The sequence below is a fragment of the Leopardus geoffroyi genome, chromosome A1 (genome assembly GCF_018350155.1).
Source record: "Leopardus geoffroyi isolate Oge1 chromosome A1, O.geoffroyi_Oge1_pat1.0, whole genome shotgun sequence".
In the NCBI taxonomy this organism is placed as follows: domain Eukaryota; kingdom Metazoa; phylum Chordata; class Mammalia; order Carnivora; family Felidae; genus Leopardus; species Leopardus geoffroyi.
In genome coordinates, this window is record NC_059326.1 from 396,396 (window position 1) to 421,235 (window position 24,840).

At 36.6% G+C, this 24,840-nt stretch overlaps 1 protein-coding gene across 2 annotated transcripts in view; it reads left to right on the plus strand.

The window, feature by feature from the left end:
* The window catches only part of RNF17 (ring finger protein 17), a 115,029-nt gene that overhangs the window by 10,094 nt on the left and 80,095 nt on the right, over nt 1-24,840 (plus strand). For both annotated transcript variants that reach the window (XM_045443759.1, XM_045443764.1), the window contains exons 3-9: nt 1,053-1,144; nt 11,210-11,321; nt 12,231-12,314; nt 13,749-13,849; nt 18,643-18,814; nt 20,481-20,557; nt 21,282-21,356. In XM_045443759.1, coding sequence (XP_045299715.1) covers nt 1,053-1,144; nt 11,210-11,321; nt 12,231-12,314; nt 13,749-13,849; nt 18,643-18,814; nt 20,481-20,557; nt 21,282-21,356 — 713 coding nt within the window. The remainder of the gene's footprint in view (nt 1-1,052; nt 1,145-11,209; nt 11,322-12,230; nt 12,315-13,748; nt 13,850-18,642; nt 18,815-20,480; nt 20,558-21,281; nt 21,357-24,840) is intronic.

Consider the following 24,840-nt stretch of genomic DNA (forward strand, 5'->3'; position numbering starts at 1 on the left):
TTATATATGTATTTTGTATGCTCATTTCATTTTATGATACATATTTAAATATTTTATAATATGTGATGTTAGGTGGGTGTATAACATCATTCTTCAAAATGATTAGCTGACTTTCTCACACTACTTGTTGAATAATCCTTCCTCTTTTTATTTATTTTTTAGTTTTTAATGTTTATTTTTGAGACAGAGACAGAGCATGAATGGGGGAGGGTCAGAGAGAGGGAGACACAGAATCTGAAGCAAGCTCTAGGTTCCAAGCTGTCAGCACAGAGCGTGATGTGGGCTTGAACTCACAGACTGAGATCATGACCTGAGCCGAAGTTGGATGCTCAACCAACTGAGCCACTCAGGCACCCCTCCTTCCTCTTTTTAATTGAAATGCCCCTTGTATTCTGTATTAAGTTTCCATATATATATGGATCTGTTTCAAGGCTCTATTCTACTCATTTATTGTGCCAGTACCTTAGCATTTTAATTACATTAGCTTTATTATCTGGTGGGATAAATAAATCTCTACTGAATGATATGTTGAAATTTTTGTAATTCTCACATAATATATTTTCCATATGAACTTTAGAATTGTATTAATTTTATATTAGGTGTATTTAAGGATATTAAATCTTTGTCTCCAGGAACTGGACATTATTCATTTATTCTGTTCTTGTTTTATGATCCCCAATAAATTCATTTTCTTTTCTTAGAACTTTTTTCTTACTAAATTTATTCTTAAATATAATTGTAGAGTTTAACATAACTTGAGATGTCATTGTGAATATTTTAGAGTAGATTTTAAAAGTATCATTACAGCTATTTCCTTTAGAATTGTGGTAGAATTAAGCATTTTAATTAATGTTCTGTTTAATTAATAGTTGCCAAAATTAGATTTCTTCAAATATTAAAATAGGGTAAAAGCATCATACGTGAACAGTTTTTTCTTTGATTTAAAGAGAATCTTTAAGATTATCAACTTTATCTATGAATGGCACACTAGTTGTTTGAATTCCAGATAAACAGAATTTGTTGAATGACTTTGTTTTTATTCTTGTCCTAAGGTTGCTACAACTATAAATATGAGACAAGGATACTACCCAACAGATGGATGTATTAAAGAAGATTCTTTGACAGAAAAACTGAAGCCTAAAAAGTATGTTCTATATGCACTTATTTTAGTATTTAAATTTCATGTATTTCTGAAAGGATAATTTTAGCATCATTGGTAAAATGTCATTCTTACATCAGTGTTTCTACCCCATTGTTTATAGAGTGTTCTTTATCTGTTTTACATTTTTTTGAGTATAGTTGACATACAATATTACCTCATTTTCACAACAGTGATTCAACTTCTTTACATGTTATGCTATGCTCACCACAAGTGTAGCTACCATCTGTCAGCATACAGCACTATTACAGTATCATTGATTATATTCCCTGTGCTGTTCCTTTATTCCAGTGACTTACTCATTCCGTAACTGGAAGCCTGTATCTCCCATGTAGAGTGCTCTTTTATAATTTGTCTTAGCTGTTAATGGAATGGACAAACTCCTACAGAAGCAACATTAATTTGTCCTTATTTAAAGTGGCGGGGAAAAAGAATGCAAGATAAAGCTGAGAGTATCATTCTAGCAAAAGTTATTGTGGTACTGGCTGAGAGTAAGATGTGGTTAAATAACCTATTTCTGTATTGATTCTTAAGTATCACGAGTATGATACAGTGGAGGACTTTGGAAAGAGATGGTTTGAGAGGTGATTGATAAAATGAAAAGTGATAACTTGGAGACTCTTTTATTTTTCCTTTCTTCCATAAGACTGTGTGTGTGTGTGTGTGTGTGTGTGTGTGTGTGTGTGTTAGTAACGTAGAGATTTTTTTCTCAATTGGTAACACAGAGATTTTTTAAAAACATATCCCACCCAGCTGGAAACCAGCACCTGAGTTATTTTTTATTGCACTTATTTATTTACATATGTCTTCTGTTAGTCTATAAGCCCCTATAAGGGCATGGATCACATTTTATTGCCTTCTACATCCCTGGTGCCAAACACAGTAAACATGTAATAAATGTTGTGTTAGATGAAATACCGTGATATTTTGACACTTGCTAGATTTTTCCATGTTTCAGTCCTCTAAGTAAGTTTACTTTTATGGTTGACTATGGAATGGATCAATGTGAAAAAATAATAAAGTTTTACTTTGCAACTTTATGAGAGTTAAAGAAACTTATTAATTCGCTGAGACCCTACTCAGATGGTAATTATATTTTTGTATAAGTTTAACTTTTTAAAGCATATTTAATGTGGTCATAAATTATGTGGGAAATAAGAGAAATACAGGAAACCGAATGATTGCATTTGAAACCTGTCTTTTTTTTTTTTTTTTTTTTTTTTATTGTCAAGTTAGCTAACATACGGTGTAGTCTTGGCTTCAGGAGTAGTTTCTTGTGATTCATCACTTACACACAACACCCAGTGCTCATCCCAACAAGTGCCCTCCTCAATGCCCATCACCCATTTTTCCCACCCACCCAACCTGTGCCCCCATCAACCCTTAGTTCTCTGTATTTAACAGTCTCTTATGGTTTGTGTCCCTCCCTGCTTGTATCTTATTTTTCCTTCCCTTCCCCTATGGTCATCTGTTAAGTTTCTCAAATTCCACTTATGAATGAAAACATATGATATCCGTCTTTCTATGACTGGTTTACTTCACTTAGCATAATATCCTCCAGTTCCATCCATGTAGTTGGAAATAGCAAAAATTCATCTCTGAATAGTACTCCATTGTGTATATATACCATATCTTCTTTATCCCTTCATCAGTTGATGGGCATTGGGCTCTTTCCTTAATTTGGTTATTGTTGATAGCGCTGCCATAAACACTGGGGTGCTTGTGCCGTTTTGAATCAGCACTCCTGTATCCTCTGGATAAATTCCTAGTGGTGCAATTTCTTCATCGTGGGGTAATTCTATTTTTTGTTTTTTGAGGAACCTCCACACTGTTTTCCAGTTTGCATTCCCACCAGCAGTGCAAGAGGGTTCCCCTTTCTCCACATCCTCACCAACATCTGTTGTTTCTGGAGTTGTTAATTTTAGCCACTCTGGCGTGAGGGGGTATTTAAATGTGGTTTTGATTTGTATTTCCCTGATGATGAGCAATGTTGAGCATCTTTTCATGTGTCTTTCTGCAATCTGGATGTCTTCTTCGGAAAAATGTCTATTCATGTCTTCTGCCCATTTCTTCACTGGATGGTGTTTCAGGTATTGAGTTTGGTAAGTTCTTTATAGGTGTTTGATACTAATCCTGTATCTGATGTGTCATTTGCAGATATCTTCTCCCATTCCATGGGTTGTCTTTTAGTTTTGCTGATTTTTTCCTTTGCTGTGCAGAAGCTTTTTATCTTGATGAGGTCCCAATACTTCATTTTTGCTTTTGTTTCCCTTGCCTCCAGAGACACGTCAAGTAAGAAATTGGTGTAGCCGAGGTCAAAGAGGTTGCTGCCTGTTTTCTCCTCTAGGATTTTGATGGTTTCCTGTCTCACATTTAGGTCTTTCATCCATTTTGAGTTTATTTTTGTGTATGGTATAAGAAGGTAGTCTAGTTTCATTCTTCTGCATCTTACTGTCTAGTTCTCTCAGCACCATTTGTTAAAGAGACTGTCTTTTTTCCATTGGATATATTTTCCTGCTTTGTTGAAAATTAGTTGACCATATATTAGTGGGTCCGTGTCTGGGTTCTGTATTCTATTCCACTGGTCTATGTGTCTGTTTTTATTCCAATACCATATTTCCTTGATAATTACAGTTTGTAATACAGGCTAAAGCCTGGGATTGTGATGCCTCCAGCTTTGGTTTTCTGTTTCAATATTACTTTGGCTACTCGGGGTCCTTTGTGGTTCCATACAAATTTTAGGATTGTTTGTTCTAGCTCTGTGAAGAATGCTAATGTTATTTTGATAGGAACTGCATTGAATATATAGATTGATTTGGATAGTATTGACATTTTAACAATATTTGTTCTTCCAATCCATTTACATGGAATGTTTTTCCATTTCTTTGTGTCTCCTTCATTTTCCTTCATAAGCTTTCTATAGTTTTCAGCATACATATCTTTTGCATCTTTGGTTAGGTTTATTCCTAGGTATTTTATGGTTCTTGGTGCAATTGCAAATGGAATCAATTCCTTGAATCTCTTTCTGTTGCTTCATTATTGGTGTATAGAAATGCAGTCAATTTCTGTATATTTTATATCCTGCAGTTCTGCTGAATTCATGTATCAGTTCTAGCAATTTTGGGGTGGAATCTTTCAGGTTTTCCATGTAGAGTATCATGTCATCTAGAGAGAATGAAAGTGTGATTTCTTTGCCAGTTTTGGAGGCCTTTTATTTCTTTGGGTTGTCTGATTGCTGAGGCTAGGACTACCAACACCATGTTAAACACTGATGCAAGTGGACATCCCTGTCGTGATCCTGATCTCAGGGGAAAAGCTCTCAGTTTTTCCCCATTGAGGATGATATTAGCTGTGGGCCTTTCGTATATGGCTTTTATGACATTAAGGTATGTTCCTTCTATCCCTACTTTCTTGAGGGTTTTTATTAAGAAAGGGATGTTGTATTTTGTCAAATGCTTTTTCTGCATTTGTTGACAGGATCCTATGGTTCTTATCCTTTCTTCTATTAATGTGGTGTATCATGTTGATTGATTTGCAAATATTGAACCAGCCCTGCAGCCCAGGAATGAATCCCACTTGATCATGGTTGAATAATTCTTTTAATATACTGTTGAATTTGATTTGCTGGTATCTTGTTGAGAAATTTTGCATCCATCTTTATCAGGGATTTTAGACTATAATTCTCCTTTTTAGTGAAGTCTTTATCTGGTTTGGGAATCAAGGTAATGCTGGCTTCATAGAATGAGTCTGGAAGCATTCCTTCTGTTTCTATTTTCGGAACAGCTTGAAAAGCGTAGGTATTAACTCTTCTTTAATGCCTGGTAGAATTCCTCTGGGAAGCCATCTGGTCCTGGACTCTTATTTGTTGGGAGATTTTTGATAACCAGTTCAATTTCTCTGCTGGTTATGGGTCTGTTCAAATTTTTTGTTTCTTCCCACTTGCATTTTGGTAATCTGTGAGTGTTTAGTAATTTTTCCATTTCTTCCAGTTTGTCTAGTTTGTTGGCATATAATTTTTCATAGTATTCTCTAATAATTCCTTGTATTTCTGTGGTATTGGTTGTGATCTCTCCTTTCATTTGTGATTTTATCTATTTGGATCCTCTCTATTTTCTTTTTGAGACGTCCGACTAGGGATTTATCAATTTTGTTTATTCTTTCAAAAAACCAGCTCTTAGATTCATTGATCTATTCTACTGTTTTCTTGGATTTTATATTGTTTATTTCTGCTTCAACCTCTGTTTCTCTTCTTCTGCTGTCTTTGAGCTTTCTTTGCTGCTTTCTAGTTCCTTTAGGTGTGAGGCTAGGTTGTGTATTTGGGACTTTTCTTGCCTCTTGAGATAGGCCTGGATTGCAATGTATTTTCCTCTTAGGACTGCCTTTGCTCCATCCCAAAGGGTTTGGACTGTCATGTTTTCATTTTCATTTGTTTCCATATATTTTTTTCATTTCTTCTTTAATTGGTTAACCCATTCATTCTTTAGTAGGGTGTTCTTTAACCTCCATGTATTTGGAGGCTTTCCAAATTTTTTCTTGCGGTTGATTTCAAGTTTTTTAGCATTTGTGATCTGAAAATATGCATGGTGTGATCTCAATCCTTTTATATTGGTTGGGGGCTGTTTTGTGACCCAGTATATGATCTGTTTTAGATAATGTTTCATGTACATTCAAGAAGAATGTGCGTTCTGCTGCTTTTGGATGAAAGTTCTGAATACATCTGTTAAGTACATTTGGTCTAATGTGTCATTCAGAGCCTTACAGTTTCCTTACTGATTTTCTGTCTGGATAATCTACCCATTGTTGTCAGTGGAGTATTGAAGTCCCCTACAATCACAGTATTGCTATCTATACATTTGTTTATGTTTGTGATTAATTGATATATATATTTGGATGCTTCCACGTTGGGGGTACAAGCATTTACATTTGTTAGCTTTTCTTGATAGATAGACCCCTTAATTATGATGTAATGCCCTTCTTCATTTCTTGTTACAGTCTTTGTTTTAAAATCTAGTTTGTCTGATATAAATATGGCTACTTTGGCTTTCTTTTGCCGTCCAGAGCATGATAGATGGTTCTCCATGACCTCACTTTCAATCTACAGGTGTCCTCAGGTCTAAAATGAGTCTCTTGCAGGCAGCATGTAGATGGATCTTCTTTTTTTCCTTTTTTTTTTTTTAAATCCATTCTGATACCCTGTGTCTTTTGATTGAGGCATTTAGTCCATTTACATTCTGAGTGATTATTGAAAAATATGAACTTAGTGCTACTGTGTTATCCCTAGATTTCGTGCTTGTGGTGATGTCTCTGGTCCTTCATAGTCTTTGCTGCTTTCCACTCATATAGTCCCCCTTAGGATCTCTTGCAGGGCTGGTTTAACGGTCATGAACTCCTTCAGTTTTTGTTTGTCTGGGAAAGCCTTTATCTTTCCTTCTATTCTGAATGACAGGCTTGCTGGATAAAGGATTCTGGGCTGCATATTTTTCCTGTTCAGCACATTGAAAATTTCGTGCCACTCCCTTCTGGCCTGCCAAGGATCAGTGGACAGGTCTGCTACTACCCTTATGTGTCTACCCTTGTAGGTTGAGGCCCATTTGTCCCTAGCTACTTTCGGAATTCTCTCTTTATCTTTGTATTTTGCCAGTTTCACTATATGTCATGGTGTTGACCTGTTTTTGTTGATTTTGAAGGGAGTTCTTTGTGCTTCTTGGACTTGGATGTCTGCTTCCTTCCCCAGATTAGGGAAGTTCTCAGCTATAATTTGTTCAAATAAATCTTCTGCCCCTTTCTCTCTCTAATCTTCTTCTGGAACTCCTATGATACAGATATTATTTTGTTTCATTGAATCACTTAGGTCTCTAATTCTCCCTCATTGTCTAGTAATTTTCTTTCCCTCTTTTTTTGAGATTTATCATTTTACATAATTTTATCTATTTTGCCTACTCTCCCCTCTTCTTTTTCCATCTTTCCTGTCACTGCATCTATTTTATTTTGCATCTCATTTATAGCATTTCTTAATTCATCATGACTATTTCTTAGGTCTTTGATCTCTGCAGCAATAGATTCTCTGCTGTCTTCTATGCTTTTTTTTCAAGCCCAGCTATTAGTCTTATGACTGTTATTCTAAATTCCTGTTCATATATATTGTTTATATCTGTTTTGAGCAATTCTGGCTGTCATTTATTCCTGGTATTTCTTTTGAGGAGAATTCTTCCATTTCATCATTTTGGTAGGTTTGTGTCTTTTACATGTTTTAATAGCTTGTTATGTGTCCTGTAACTGTGAGAACTGCTATATTAAAAAGGGGTCACACACTATCCAGGGCCTGGCCTTCAGGAGGTGTTTTTAGAGTGTGTTGGTGCACTCTGTTGTTGTGTATTTGGCTGCTCTACTCCACTGATCAGTCTTCTACAAAGCTCCTCCTTACTCATCGTGGTGGATTGTTTAGACCTTCTGACAGGTGTGCTTTGATTTTTCGTTGAAGTAACCCTGAAAGAAAGGGAAGGGGACCTGATCCCATAGAAAGAGAAAAATGAAAAGGGAAAAAGAAAAAAAAAAAAACAGCAGAGAATCAGAGAAACTATAAGTCTTAATCCAGAGAAAGAGAAAGGAAAATAAAGAAGGAGATCTAGAAAAGGTGTAAAAAGAATAAAAATGTCTGATCACACAAAGAAACAAAGCAGAGAAAGAACAAGAAGAAAATTTATATATATACATTAAGAATTGACCAAAAATCAAATCTGAAAGTATGAACCTGATTCCAAAGGAAAAAAAAGAAGAGAATATAAAGAAAAAGAAGAGAGAAGAGAAGGAAAGGAAGAGAAGAGGGGAAAAAAAGAGCAACAGACTAACATACAAAATCACAGGACAGGGGCATCTGGGTGTCTCAGTCAGTTAAGCATCCAACTTTGGCTCAGGTCATGATCTCATGGCTCCTGAGTTCAAGCCCTGCATCAGGCTCTGTGCTAACAGCTTGGAGCCTGGAGCCTGCTTCAGATTCTGTGTCTCCCTCTCTCTCTGCCCCTCTCCCACTCATGCTCTGCCTCTCTCTCAAAAATAAACATTAAAAAATTAAAACTCAGGACAGTTGTCTGTTGGTATCTGGGACCAGTGACTGTGCTGGTCTGGAGGAGAGGTCAGCTACCTGCTTTGGGTCAGTCTCACTCCAGTAGATAAGCAGTTGCCAGGCACGGAGGAGTAGGGTTTAGTGTAAGCGGGTCCTGCTCCATGGGGGCCACTGTCCTGTTCCCTGAAGCCCCACTGTGTTGATGATGGGGAGAAAAATGGTGACACCCCAGTCTCTCCTCTCCAGACCAGGAGTCTCAAACTATGCTGTTAAGGCAGCCCTTACAGGGTAGCATGGGCGGTGGGCTTGTCCTGCTCCACAGTTGTCCCACGCCTCCTAGGTGGCTGGCTTGGATTCAAAACCTGATGTCTTAAAGGATCCCACACCATGAAGACCCAGTTCTGGGGTAGCGCTGCTCTGCCCTGCCAGTATGGCTAGCACCTGCAGGATCTTTTGTCCTTGGAGGGGCAACATACCCTCTTTCCACAGCACTCAAGGGAGGGGACTGTTCTCTCCCAATGCACCCATGAGATTGCTACCAGGCCCGGGTACCCGCTTCTCTCCCCACTAGCACATGCACATGCACATGGTCTGGAGAGTCATGCACTTTTGAAATCTCCATTCTTCAGCTCCTAAGGCTGTTTGCAGAGTAGAGACTGATACTCTCCGTGTTTCTCGTTCCCCAGTCCGTGGTCTGGATTGGTTTTTTTCTTGTCCTAACACAAAACCACAATCCATAGCTTCTCTTTCTCTCCCTTTCGTCTCTGTACATAAAGGGATCCCTCCCCTCCATGCCCATACTGTTTATGTCCCCCAATTTGCATACACACACCTCTGTCCCACCAAACTGTCTCCTTCCACCTGTGGAGATTCTTCTGTCATTCCCCAGATAGATTTCCTGTGTGTTCCAAGTGTTCTGACCTCAATACAGCCGTGTTTGAGGGAGGAGGGAAATCCTGGTCCCCCTACTTCTCCACCATCTTAACTTCTTAAAACCTTTCCGTTTTGTTAATGGCACTGAGCATCTGTAAATCACTCTAGTTCCTCATATCCCATTCAGTTTGTCTCCTGTAAACTCTAACTTCCACAGTATCTTCCATATTCATAATTTATCTTTTATTTCTACTTAGTCTTTTTTGACTACCTTCTTAGTACATCCATACTTTTCCCTGCTCCATGCTTCTTCATTACCTATCTAAATAAAATCCAAAATTTTTTAGACTTAGCATTCATAGTCTTTCACATGACTGCTGCAGCTTCTCTGTCTGGACTTAAACGGGTACTTCAACAGAAACCAAAAGAATAGTTATCTCTGTAGGTAGTAAACCACTTAGCTAAAGTCTGGCAACTGGGTATTGAGAGAACCAGTGGAACTCTGGCTTACTGAGTACCAACCCCTATATTTGTATTCCTCCAGGCATTTCCTCCAAATGCTCTGTGTGAAATGATTAGAATCAATCTTTAGGAATCTTTTTGGTTCCTTGTGACTCAATGGCCTCAACAAATTTGAGTACCTGCAGAAGTCCAGCAGATGACTTACTAGGTGAGGTAGACAGAGTTTAAACAATGAGTGGTATGAATTGTGGCAGACAAAAGAAGGCCCCTCCAAAGGAGGTGGCCCATTCTCAGCTCCAGTCACTTATTTCTGTGTGTTAAGACAAATCCAGTGTTGCCAAATCTTCCTTTTTATTCCCCCAAGAGAAGATAGACATCTAGACTTCTATGTGAAATTTTCTGACTTTTTAAAACTTATATAAGTTAAATATGATTATGTGTTTGTCTAGATATATATCATATGTAGTATGGTTATAAAGTGAAATTTCACTTTCAGAAGTAGATGAATCCATTTTAAATACCCAAATTTTTTCCAAATTACTGTTTTTTTTTTTTAATTCTCCATACCAAGTATACTTATGTTAGAACCTCCTATTCCCTAAATTCAGTAGAGTGTGGTTTAAAATAATTGTTTATTTTTAAATAAACATCCCTTGATACATAATGTATTTCCTTCCTGATTTATCTTTAATATCTTGAAACAGGAATTGAAAAATGGACTTCTTGGGGCTAATATATTCACATGTTTTCAAGAACATGAATACTCACTTTTCAAAGTAATTGAATGTGTAAAATTTGTCTATTTTTTCTGTAAAGGTAACATATTTAAACAACATAATTTCTTCCGTAAACTATCTTAGGCTTATGACTAAGTAAACACCTAAGAGTTTACTATATGTGAGCCAATATAGGGAGATACAAAAATAAAATAGGCAAAAAGTCTAGCATGTGTAGATAAGAAACTGAACTTTTTCTTTTCACATTAACTTACCTGGTAAATTCATTACCTTTTTGTAAATTATCCAGGCCTGTGAGTACATTCTATTAATAGCTGGCATTTGTATATAAGTAATTGAGCTTAAAGGCAGTTCAGTGGCTATCAACACCTCTACCAAAAAATAATCAGGTAAGGAGTGGTAACTAGGAGATTAAAGCACAATTTATACTGTAAGCTCTTATTTTTAGGGATTTGCTAAGAAGTTGAATTCTTGGTTAAAATTAAGTTTTATATGAAAGCCTGTTTAGCCATCGCTTCTCTCTTTGCTTATTATAAATGACTGAGAACGAACAGTACATGTTAGTATTATGTAATACATCATATGAATTTTTTTTTTTAATTTTTTTTTTTTCCAACGTTTATTTATTTTTGGGACAGAGAGAGACAGAGCATGAACGGGGGAGGGGCAGAGAGAGAGGGAGACACAGAATCGGAAACAGGCTCCAGGCTCTGAGCCATCAGCCCAGAGCCCGACGCGGGGCTCGAACTCACGGACCGCGAGATCGTGACCTGGCTGAAGTCGGATGCTTAACCGACTGCGCCACCCAGGCGCCCCTCATATGAATTATTTTTCATGGACAGTAAAAATGAGAATAGAAGGTTAAAACTGTTATATTAATGTGGCATCTGAAATAATGTACTTGACATTTTTCAGGATAAGGAATTGTTCTCAGGACTTTAAAAAGACTACTGATCAGCTAACTGTTGGTTTGGAACATTCAACATCCACACACAAGACTATTTTGAACTCCTCAACTGTAGCGGCGGTATGAAAAAATGTTACTTATGAAGTAAGATGAAACCAAACATTTTTACTTTGTGTCTGGTAGCTTAATTCTTGTCTCTCCTCAAGGTTCCTATAATTATAGATTTTTTGGAAGCATGAAGGTAAGCGGTAAACCTATACTCCTTACTTGAATCTCTTGTTTTATTATAATTATGCTTGAACAATTCTTATTTCTTCCTAAGGCAGCCCATTCTCCTTTGACCAACTCTGTAGTGTTCTTGACATTTAACCATATGTAGGTTCCCTTTGAACCTAGTTATTGAATCCTATTACATGAAACTTGTATAAAGTACAGGTTTTAAATTCTAAAGGTGATTTTTCAAATCATTTTAATGGCAGCTAAAAGGCCTAACATTTGCTATGATGATGATGGTGATGTTATTGTTGGAAGATTGAATCTTACCTGTTACTGTAAAATAATGTATTGTTTTAGTTTAAGATTAGAAATAGAATAAATTCCAGAATACTATTATTAAAGAGAACTTTGGTGATCTGGGGAATGGAGAAAGCACTTAATTTTGCTATCTTTTACTTCAAGTTTAAATTTTAACATAGCCAAATTATAATCTTCTTTAAAAACTTAATTTTTACGTGTGTGCATTTATTGCCATGAAAATTTTTTCAAAATAGTTTTAAGTTGCAGAATATTCCATTTTTTTAAAAAAGGTCTCTAAAAAAATCTGGAATACCATAATCAAAACTCTAAAATGTTAATGGTTGTGAATTTCTGGGTAAGTAGGATTGAAAGTGTTGTTTTTATTATGTTCAGACTTCTATGGTGGTCTGTTGCTTTTGTAACCAAAATTGTAGCTTGATGTTTTTGCAACTAATACAGTGTATCTAAGCATCTATTTTTATATTTGTATGTGGTCCCCCTTCCCCTTCTTAGGAAAGTAAAACTGCAGAAGAAGAAATTGAGGAAGCGTTGAAGATAGCGGGCTATAATTTTGAACAATTAAGTGTTGCTGTAAAAGTAAGCATTTTGAATGATTAAAGCCTATTGTGAATTAAGGCATGTTCTTTAAATGTGTTCATTTGGATTTTTTTTTTTTACTGAAGTTGGAGCTTAGCACTGAGTTATTGAACAGGATAATCTAATGGTAGAGAAACATACAAAAGAATGGAAAACTCCCATGGCCTGCCGAGATTGGTCTCTTAGCATTGTTGTGCTAGCAGCCTACTGAAACTGGAGCACTATTAAGGAACCACGATTCTTTCTTGCTGTGAGCTGAAGTTTGTCTTGAAAGTATCGTAGATCGGGGCGCCTGGGTGGCGCAGTCGGTTAAGCGTCCGACTTCAGCCAGGTCACGATCTCACAGTCCGTGAGTTCGAGCCCCGCGTCGGGCTCTGGGCTGATGGCTCGGAGCCTGGAGCCTGTTTCCGATTCTGTGTCTCCCTCTCTCTCTGCCCCTCCCCCGTTCATGCTCTGTCTCTCTCTGTCCCAAAAATAAATAAACGTTGAAAAAAAAATTAAAAAAAAAAAAAAAAGAAAGTATCGTAGATCATCTTTCTAACATTGCGCATTACTCAGCTGAACACCCAAACCAGAGTCTTGTTCTCTTTCCTTCCTTACTCCATCCCCCAAAAGAGAGACTCACTTGGTGACAAAAGCAAACTCCTAAGCACCTAATAACAACAAATTAACAACCAAGGCAATCAAAAGAGTATAGCAGATGTGGGAGTTAAGACCTCAACATATGAATTTGGGAGGGGGGCAGACAAAATTCACCCTATAACAGCCTGCCCTCTGAAACCCACCTCCAGATTCATGTCCTTTTCACATGCAAAATACATTCACCCCATCCCTTCACCATCAAGTCTAAGACCAGAATCTAATCTAAATATCTTCTAAATCAGGTATGGCTGGGGTTCAGGGTATGATTCAGTTTTTCCAACATTGGTTGTACAGGTATGGGATTGCTGTTCCTATTCTAAAAGGGAGAAATTGGAAGGAAAAAAAATGGGTCATACATCTTAAGCAACAATTCTTTGTCAAAAAGTGCGAAGATGTGGAATAGTTAACATTTTAACTCAAGTATGTTTTTTTTAATATTATATATTAAGGTTCTTTCATTTAAGGAATCCTTCCAGAGACAAATTCAGCTATCCAGAGTGGCTCTTCCTGTAATGATAAAAAGGAACAAGAAATTTAGAAAACGTAGTGGATTTTCTAGGCCTTTTTGCCAGTTTATTGGTACTCAGTGTCAACAAAGGTGTGATCTTGATGACAAGTAACAGGATTTAAAGTTGGAACCTTATAACTTATTCCATTTTTATCACCTAATCTCCTTTGTGTTGTTATTTTGAAAAGTCTAATAAGTACCTGTTACTTTTAAAATTATTTAAACAGTACAATTTCTATAAAGTAAAAATACCAAATTAGGTCTTTGTATTATGTTCTTTCCAGATGCTTGAACACATACACAGTGAAACAAAAGCAGAAACAGTCAGTCTTATAGAGGTTCTGGAGAAACAGTTTGATCAACTTTTTACTTCTCTTGATTCCAGGTAATAACTTAAAAATATAGATTCAGGGTGCCTGGATGGCTCAAGTGTCCATCTCTTGATTTCAGCTGAGATCATGATCTCACAGTTCCTGGATTTGAGCCCTGTATCAGGCTCTATGCTGACAGTGCAGGGCCTGCTTGGGATTCCCTCTCTGCCCCTCCCTTGAGCACGCTAGGTCTCTGTCTCTCTCAAAATAAATAACTAAAACTTAAAAAAAAATAGAAACTCAATGAAACTGAAGTTTTTAACATTAGCTTGTCACTTTATTTCTTTGTATAAATTGGAGTAACGAGTAACTTTTGAATGAGTTTGGAAGGTAATGGGTGATTACTACTGGTTGATGTCTACAACTTGAAAACAAAGAACAATTTGTACATTTTAAAAACTTTTTGGCTATTTGCCATCTGGTTCTAAAGCTAACTTAAATAAGCTTCTTTCTTAAAGCAGCACAGAAAATTATTTTAAAAATCTGAATCCGTGTTGCAGAATTTTGCTTACTTGAAAAATGCAAACATGCTTTTTCTTCTACATCATTCCACCATTTTTCATTGTTTATTTGCATCAGAGGAAGTAATAACTAACACTCATTTCTAGACATACCACACAGTTACATATCCATCACTTTAAAAACTCTGATATACATGATCTTTAATTTTTTTTCTTTCAAAATTTTATTTAAATTCAAGTTAGTTATCATATAATGTAGTTTTGGTTTCAGAAGTGGAATTTAGTGATTCTTCACCCAGTGCTCATCCCAAGTGCTCTCCTTAATGCCTATTACCCATTTAGCCCATACCCCCTACCTCCAGCAACCTTCAGTTTGTTCTCTATAGTTAAGTCTTATTTGCCTCCATCTATTTTTATCTTATTTTTCCTTCCCTTCCCCTATGTTCATCTGTTTCTTAACAAAATCATATGGTGAAATCATATGGTATTTGTCTTTCTGTGACTTATTTCACTTAGCATAATACACTCTAGCTCCATCCATGTTGTTGCAAATTGCAAGATTTCATTCTTTTTGATGCCTAATATTCCGTGTATGTGTACACACACACACACACACACACACACATATATATATATAGGGTGGTATTGTATATATATATATGCACCCATGTGTATGTATACGTGTGTGTGTATATATATATATATATGTATATATATATAGTATATGTATATATACGTATACATAATACATTTTCTTTATTCATTAGTTGATGGACATTTGGGCTCTTTCTGTAATTTGGCTATTGTTGAAGTGCTGCTATAAATATTGGAGTTCATGTGCCCCTTCAAATTGGAAAGATAAAGACAGAACTACCCTATGACTCCGCAATTGCACTCCTAAGTATTTATCCAAAGGATACAAAAATACTGATCTTTAATAATTTTTAATCACATTTTTCTTTTTTTTTAATTTTTTAAAATGTTCATTTATTCATTTTGAGAGAGAAAGCATGAACAGGGGAGGGGCAGAGAGAGAGAGAGAGAGAGAGAGAGAGAGAGAGAATCCCAAGCAGGCTTCACCCTGTGAGAGCAGAGCCCAACATGGGGCTTGATCCCACAAACAGAGATCACCACCTGAGCCGAGATCATGACCTGAACCAAAATCAAGAGTCAGATGCTTAAACAACTGAGCCACCCAGGTGCCTCCAATTTTTAATCACATTTTTCAATTCAATAAATAGGATCATAAAAGTTTCAACATGCCAAAAGTAATATAATTAGTAACAGTATTTGTCCATGGACTCTTAGTGCTTTTTTCTTTTTTTTTAATCCCATTAGGATGCCTCGGACATAGTCTTCAATATACTATGAATGAAATAGGTTGATTTCTTTAGTCTTCCATATTGGTATTATCGATATCACATGTGGTGGCTAATTATAACATTTAAGTTACAAGTCATGTGCATGCATTTTAAACTTTTTTATGGTGCAAAATATACATAACAAAGATTACCTTGTTAGTCATTTTTTAATGTCCAGTTTAGTGCCATATGATAATTTTATGTTTAACTTTTTGAGGAAACACCAAAGTTTTCCACTATAGCTATACATTTTACATTCCCACCAGTAGTACATGGGGTTCCAGTTTCCTCACCAACAATGTTGTTTTCTGGGTTTTTTTAATAATCATATCCTAATGAATATGAAACACTAATCTTGTGGTTTTTTTTGCATTTTCCTCATGACTGGTTGGTTATGTTGAGTATTTTTTCATGTGCGTATTTATTCCTCATTTATATATCTTTTTTGAAGAAAAGTCTATTCAGGTCCTTTTTTTGGACTGGATTATTTATTTTGTTATTGAGTTGTTGGGTTGTAGGAGTTCTTTATACATTAATGATATTAATCCTGTATCAGATCTGTCGTTTTCAGAGACTTTTTTCCCATTCTGTGGATTGCCTTTTCGCTCTTTGCCTTTTCATGAAAGTTATTGATAAAATTCTATTTATTTTTTTCTTTTGTTGCCTGTGCTTTTGGTGTCCTATCTAAGAAATCATCACTGAATCTAATGTTACGAAGCTTTTGCCCTATGTTTTCTTCTAAGAATTTTACAGTTTTAGCTGTTACACTTAGTCTTTGATTGATTTTGAGTGAACTTTTGTGTATAGTATGAGAGAAGGGTCCAATTTCATTCTTTTCCATGTGGATGTCTTTTCTCAGCACCATTTGTTGAGTAGATGGTTTTTTCTCTGTTGAATGTCTTGGCATGCTTGTCAGTACTCAGTTAACCATATCTTGTGAGGGTTTATTTCTGGGATCTCTGTTCCATCAGTCTGTCTGTTCTTATGCCAGTAGCACACTTTTTTGATTACCATAGCTTTGTAGCAAGTTTTGAAATCGGGTTGTGTGAGTTCCCCAACTTTGTTCTTTTTCAAAACTGTTTTGGCAATTTGTGGTCCCTTGAGATTCTGTATGACTTTTTTAGGGTGGGTTTTTCTGTTCTGCCTGAAACATCACTGAGATTTTGATAGAGACTGCATTGCATTGTAGATTGCTTTGGGTGGTATTGTCAACAATATTAGGTCTTCCAGTCCATGAATGTGGGATGTCTTTCCTCTTATTTTTGTCTTCTTTCATTTCTTTCAGTAATCTGGCATAGTGTATAAGTGTACAGACTGTTCCCTCCTTGTCTATGTTTATTCCTAACTATATTCTTTTGTGTTTTGTGTTAAGGGAATTGTTTTCTTAGTTTCCTTTTCAGACTGTTAATGTATAGAAATGTGTCTAGTTTTTGTGTGTTGATTTTGTAGCCTACATCTTTGCTAAATTCATTTATCAGCCCTGCTAGTATATTTATGGCCTCTTTAGGGTTTTGTACATACAAAATCATGTCATGTGCAAAAATAGATAATTTAAACTTCTTTTCAATTTGGGTGTCTTTTATTTATTTTTTGCCTAACTACTCTGGCTAGAACGTAACAATAATATGTTAAATAGCATTGGCCAAAACACATCCTGATCTTGCTTCTGATCTTAGTGAGGAACTGACAGCTTTTTCTCTAACTAGTGTAATGTTAGCTGTGGGTTTTTCATATATAGCCTTTACGTTGATGTAATCTCCCTCGATTCCTGTTTCTTTTTAGTGTTTTTATAATGAAAGGGTGTTGAAATATGTCATCCTTTTTCTAAATTTTTTTAACATTTATTTATTATCAAGAGACAGAGAGAGACAGAGCATGAGCATGGGAGGGACAGAGAGAGGGGGAGACACAGAATCCGAAGCAGGCTCCAGGCTCTGAGCTGTCAGTACAGAGCCTGACGCAGGTCTCGAACTCACAAACCGCGAGATCATGGCCTGAGCTGAAGTTGGACGTTTAACCAACTGAGCCCCCCAGGTGTCCCTATGTCATCCTTTTTCTGCATCGATTGAGGGGATCATGTAGGGATTTTCACTTCTTTCTGCTGTGGTATTAATGTTGTGGTATTAACGTTAGTTGATTTTCATGTGTTGAATCATCTGTGCAATGTAGGAATAAATCCCACTTGGTCTTGATGTATTCTTTTAATATGCTGCTGAATTCAATTTGCTAATATTTTGTTGAGGATTTTGCATATAATAATCATAATCATATTTGTAGTTTTCTTGTAGTGTCTGCATATGGCTTTGATAATGCTGGCCTCTTAGAATAAGTTAGAAAGTGTTCCCACCCCTTCAATTTTTTGGAAGGGCTTGAGGAGGATTGTTGTTAATTCTTTAAATTTTTTGTAGAATTCACCAGTGCAGCCATCTGGCCCAGGGCTTTTCTTTGATAGCTCGTGGGTTGGAGCCCTGTGTCAGGTTCTGTGCTGACAGCTCGGAGCCTGGAGCCTGCTTCCGATTTCTGTGTCTTCCTCTGTCTCTGTTCCTCCTCCCACTCATGCTCTGTCTCTTTCAAAAATAAATAAACATTTAAAAAAATAAAAAAATAAAATCTTATTGTATATTTATGTGTTATGTGTGTGTTGATGGAAGTTTTAAAATGTGAAGGCACATCACTTTTGAGAAATGAATACATATGGGTCTTTGAAATGGCACAAGTGGTTACAAGATAGGATTTCTCTTTTAGGTAGAATCATCTCAGGTCTGTCTTCTGTAATTCTGTGACAGGACAATTATATCCTGCTTTTTCTGTAGTTATCCGTACATAGTTTTCAATTGTAATACATTTCAGTTGAATTGAATGCCTCATTTACCATGTTCATAAACTAGTGAAATTACCCTTTTGTTACTACTCACGTACTATAGACTTACTTTCATATGCATATTTATAAAATGCTGTAAAATAATTTTGGGATCTTATATGAAGGAAAAAGAACCTGTGTGAAGAAGTAGTAAGAAATACAGATGATTATCTGTCAAATGTAATAATGGCTAAAAGCTACATTGAAGAGAAAAAAAATGATTTGGCTGCAGCTATGAAGATAGCAAGAGAGTTAAAATCAGCACCTTCTTTAAGGACTTATTGTGACCTGAATCAGGTAATTTTAATAGATCATAATATAAATTATTTCTGAAGTGTATTATTTTACATGCTTTGGAATATACTATTAAAACTTAAGAAGAGGGGCGCCTGGGTGGCGCAGTCGGTTAAGCGTCCGACTTCGGCCAGGTCACGATCTCGCGGTCCGTGAGTTCGAGCCCCGCGTCAGGCTCTGGGCTGATGGCTCAGAGCCTGGAGCCTGTTTCCGATTCTGTGTCTCCCTCTCTCTCTGCCCCTCCCCCGTTCATGCTCTGTCTCTCTCTGTCCCAAAAATAAATAAACGTTGAAAAAAAAAAAATTAAAAAAAAAAAAAGACTTAAGAAGAATATATTTTTAGATTATCCTAATTTATTTGGCCTCAATTCTTAGTTTGAATTCTAAGACAAACATTAATTTATTTAGCCTCTTGTTATTTACCAGTTAGGGAAATGGTTCAGTAAGGTCTTTATAACACACAATCTGAAAGCAAGTAGGGTGACATTGAGTTGAAAATTGATGTTCCTAAGACATTTGAATAAAAAATGAGGATATATAAGGGCAGCAAACTTAATGGGACTTGTTTTTCTTTTCATGATATGAATTTAGATATGTCTGTCAGCTCGTAAAAACTTAATTCAAAAGACTCCTGGTGGCAGTTGAGCGTCTGACTCTTGATTTGGGCTCAGGTCATGATCCCAGGGTCACAGGCTCAAGCCCTGCATTGGGCTCTGTGCTGAGCATGGAGCCTGCTTAAGAGTGTCTGTCTCTCTGTCTCTCAAAAAAAAAAAAAAAAAAAAAAAAGTCTCTCTCTCTCTCTCTGTCTCTCCCCTTCTCCCTCACTCATGCTCTGCTTGGTTTCTCTCTCTCTAAAATAAAATTTAACTTAATGATCTCATTCAGGGTTTTCCCCCCTTCTTCCTGCCTCTGCGAATATGCTGGTCAAGAGACAGGGTGCGTCCAGTATGTCCTGTCATCTATCCAGGTGCCTAGGGAGCATAGTTGGGCAAAAATAAAAACATGTTTCTGATGAGATTGTTTGCCAAGACAGGGTTAACCCATTGATCTTTTTTTCTGAGTTCTACCTTGCTCTCTTTGGATATAGATCCTACTCTATTGTCTTTGAATCCTCATGGCCTCATTTCCCACAGATAAGCATGTGTTTGGGAAGAACTGAGGTATAAAATAGAAGCCATTGGTTTTTCTGCCTTCAAAGTCTAAAAGTGAAGGGTGAAGAGTTTGCCACCATCTTACTTGGTCAGGCCTCTCTCCAGTTGTATTACACATGAGGCATTAGGAGGTGTAAAAAAGTGATAAGATTTGGTCTTCTCCCTAGTTAGATTCATTAAGAAGATGAGGCAAAAAAGACATTTGAGGATAGCAGTGCAGCTGCAGAGTGAATCTGATCAGAATTTTCTGTGATTACATAACTATATTCTATTTGTTAACTACTGTCTTTTGTTGTTATCTGTTATTTATATCTCTAAAAGATTTTAAATTTCGTTAGGGAAAAAATTCATAAACACTTGATTTGCTCTCATTGGATGCCTCAAATCAAACCTTGAACACATTAATTAGTAAAACACTTATTAAAGGATATAGTTTTAATTCTAAAATCTTAATTTGTTTTAACGATAATTATTTTTTAAAAATTTCACATCTGAGTAACACTTCTCTTCTGATTCTAGATTATCCGTACTTTGAAATTAACATTTGAGAGTGAATTGTTACAAGTTAGCACTCTAAAACTAAGGAATTCTCCCAGGTAAGAAGTTATAACTCAGGAGAACATAACAATTAAGTATAAAATGTATTAGAGCCTAGATTTATTAAATAGCAAGCAATTATAAATTGAAATTTGGGTCACAAATGTTTCCCAAATTAACAACCATATAATGTAATAACTTATACATTAGAAAAAAATTGTTATATGATATTTGTCTTTCTCTGACTAATTTTGCTTAGCATAATACTCATATGAGGACTTTAAGACACAGAACAGATGAACACAAGGGAAAGGAAGCAAAAATAATATAAAAACAGGGAGGGGAACATAACAGACTCTTAAATATGGAGAACAAACAGGGGGTTACTGGAGGGCTTGTGGGAGGGGAGATGGGCTAAATGGGTAAGGGACATTAAGGAATCTACTCCTGAAATCATTGTTGCACTATATGCTAACTAACTTAGATGTAAATTTTAAAAATTAAATATAAAAAAAGGAAAAAGAAAAAAATTGTTGTCTTTTAGGGTTTTTAATGTCAGCAACTGACTTTTAAAGAAAGTAACAAATTTGTATTAGAGCATTTAAAAATGTTCTGTCTTTTAGAGTTTAATGTCAGCAACTGACTTTTATAGAAAGTAATAGTAAAAGTATAGGAAGTAATAGTTTACTTTTATAGAAAGTAGTAGTTCAGTTCAGCTGACTTTTAGAGAAAGTAATAAACTTGGATTAGAACATTTACTTACATGCTAGTGTTTTATTTCAGGTTGAATATGAATTGTAGTGAGATCATCTGTATGTTCAACAATATGGGAAAGATTGAATTTGAGAGCTTAACAAAGTAAGTATAAGAATGGCAACATGCCATTAATATCTGATAGAGTCTAAGAGACAGAAAAATTACCTAAGAGACAGGAAAATTGATGTGTTTTATGTATGATTCAAAAGCTGTAAAATAATATAAAGGGCAACGGTTTCTATCCATTAAATTCTGTGTGAGATATTTAAGAATGAAACGACCTGGAATCAGTATTAAATGATATATATGTGAAAGTTATCTTTGAGATTCATTCGTTCAGACAGGATTGAACACTGATTTTGTTCTAAGCACTAACATGCTAAATATTATATATGTCAGAGAAGTTACAATAAGTAGAGGATGACATATGTAAACAATAAAGTGAATAATTGCTATGATAGTAATATATACAGAATTTAATGGAGATGCAAAGGAAAGGAATGGTCCATTTTTGGTGGTAACAATCGATTTGGGAAAAGGAAAATTTTATCTATGAAAAATGACTAACAATTGGAAGGGCAATCAAAAAGGAGGGACGCATCATAACAGAAAGAAAGGTATGGTCCGTGAGATAACATACTACATTCAGGGAACTGCATATATAATTTCACTTGGTAGACGATACATATAAGCTAAATCCTGAAGACTTTGTATGCTGTGCAGCAGTTTGGACTTTTTTTTTCTACATCCATGTTATCCAATATGGTATCCATTAACCACATGTGCCCATTTAAATTTAAGCACAAATTAATTAAAACAAAGTTAAAAGAAAAAATTGGAGGGGTGCCTGGCTGGCTCAGTCGGTAGAGCATGTGACTCTTGATCTTGGGGTCATGAGTTCGAGCCTCACGTTGATCGTAGAGATTACTTAAAAAAAATTGAAAAATTGGATTCCTTAATTGTACTAGCACATTTCAGGTGCTCAGTAGTAGCCACTTGTGGTTAGTAGCTACCATGTTGGACAGTCCCACACTTGCATTATCATGGAAAGTTCTATTGGACAGCACAGCTATAGACAGTTGAAAACCACTAAAAGATGATTTCAACATGAAAATAAAATAATTAGTTTGAATTTTAAAAAGATAACTTTTGTGGCTGTTTATAGGATTATTTGGAAAGGAGTATGAGCCTAGAGGCTGAAGGATCAGTGGGGCTATTGTATCAATAGTCTCAGCAAATGATGAGAAACCAAACATAGGTAGTATCACTAGAGAGCAATAGATGTGACAAATGCTAAGTAGGGAAAATTGATAAAACTTATTGGTTCAGTGTGATAAATGAGGGAAAAAGAAGCATCCTTTACAGGCCTGGCTTTGGTGATTAAGTTGATGGATTGGTATTCACCAAGATTGGGACTACAAGAAGAAAATTTGGGAGTTGGGGATAGTAGACATATTGAGTTACTGTTGTTGATGAGATGTATGGGGGAAAATGTCCAGAGAGCAGTTAGCTACATGTGCTAAAACTTAAGAAAAGGTCTTGAACTTGATTCTAGGTTTAGGATTAGTCAGAATACAGATGGTTTAGAAACCCACCGAAAGAAAATAAGTTCATTCAATTTTAAGTGGTATGTGTCCAGGGGAAATCATCCCTCAGGGAGCATCACATTCATTACCTTCTAGAGTTTAGCCCACAGTGTTAAAAGGTCAGGAACAGACATGAGCAGATCTACTTTAAGCCAGGTAAACTCCTGTAAGCCAAATTCACAAAACTGAATGCCAGTTTAGCCAGAATGCTACCTTATTAACTTAATGGACAAATACAATTGCCTGGGGCACCTGGGTGGCACAGTCGGTTAAGCGTCCGACTTCAGCCAGGTCACGATCTCGCGGTCCGTGAGCTCGAGCCCCGCGTCGGGCTCTGGGCTGATGGCTCAGAGCCTGGAGCCTGTTTCCGATTCTGTGTCTCCCTCTCTCTCTGCCCCTCCCCCGTTCATGCTCTGTCTCTCTCTGTCCCAAAAAATAAATAAACTTAAAAAAAAAAAAAATACAATTGCCACAGGGACTAGGATACTTGTGTTGGGATTCTTTTCTAGTCCAGACAGGCCTAAGAAGCGAAATTATCAAAAATTTCTTTGTTTGCAGTCTTGTTTGGAATAAAGGGGAAAAGATTAATCAAGTAGCTTAATAGCATTAGGCTTAGATAGCACATTTCTTACCTCAGAGGAAAGACCCTGCCAGAGGTCTAGAGTGCCAGTCCTTGAGCTCAGGGCATCTTCCCCCAGGTGTGGAGCCCTGTACCATATTTGTCTGTGACCTTACTTTTGTGCTTCCATGGATAATCATCAGTCTTTGCAATGAATGCATTCTTCTAGATATTTCCATAACTTGAATATTGTCACTATTGAACATTTTTAGTATCAAAAGCTATTCTGTCTCTTTAAGAGTCTGCATATATCTTGTTTTGATTTTAAATTTAATTCAGAGTAGTCTTAAATTTTTTCCTAGTTTTAAGAGAAAGTACACTGTAATCTGCTTCTACTTATTACAGGTGGTAATTAAACAATGGGTTTGCCCAGTAAGAGTAGGTACTGACATAAGTCAAGGACAGTACCTTGGAAAAATATTAAATTTTAAAACTGAAAAAGGGCAACCTGCAAAAACAAAACAAAACAAAACAAGATTGAGAAGGAGTAGGCAGAGGTTGAAGAACAAATGGGAGCAAGTGGTGCTCTAGAAGTCAAAGGAGGAGTTTGAGACTGGACTTGGTGGACAGTGTTAAATATCCCAGGTCAAATGAGAGTTGTTATAAAAAGGAATGTGTGGTTTGCAAAGTTGTGTACATATACATATCCTCAGATATACATATCTTTTGAATTCAACGTGTATTCAAAGCATACCTTTTGTTGGAAGAAACAGATAATGTGTCATTGCTGAATCTAATTGGCCTTGTTAGTTCTTATTTCTAAAATGCTTTTTATTTTTTTATTTAAAAAAATTACTTTTAAGTTTATTTATTTTGAGAGACAGAGCAGAGGAGGGGCAGAGAGAGAGGGAGAGAGAGAATCTCAGGCAGCTTTTGTGCTGTCAGCCCAGAGCCCAACGCAGGGCTCAAACTCATGAACCATGAGATCATGACCTGAGCTGAAACCAGAGTCCAACGCTTAACCGACTGAGCCACCCAGGCACCCCTAAAATGCCATTTATTTATTTATTATTTACCCATCCCAGCTGAGGATTTATTGGCATAAATGCAACCATATCAAAACATAAGTTACGAAAAACACAGTCACGATGTGCCCCCTCCTCCCAGCCCAGGCCCCTAAAACCCCCTTCTGAGAGAGGGAAGGAAAGGAAGAGGGAGCCCCCAAACTGCCTAAGAATGCTGCAGCCCCTGGGCCCGTGCAGGGCCAGCCCGGCCAGGGTGGCAGAAGCCGGATGCCGCCCCAGCGCATCCGGTAGTCAGTGGAGCAGGACAGCTCGCACAGCTGGCCCTTGAAGTCCAGATCGATGGTGAAGTCCAGGTCGCGATTATTCTTGGCATTGGGCCACATGCCAATGGTGCCAAAGATCTCCTTGCCTTCACG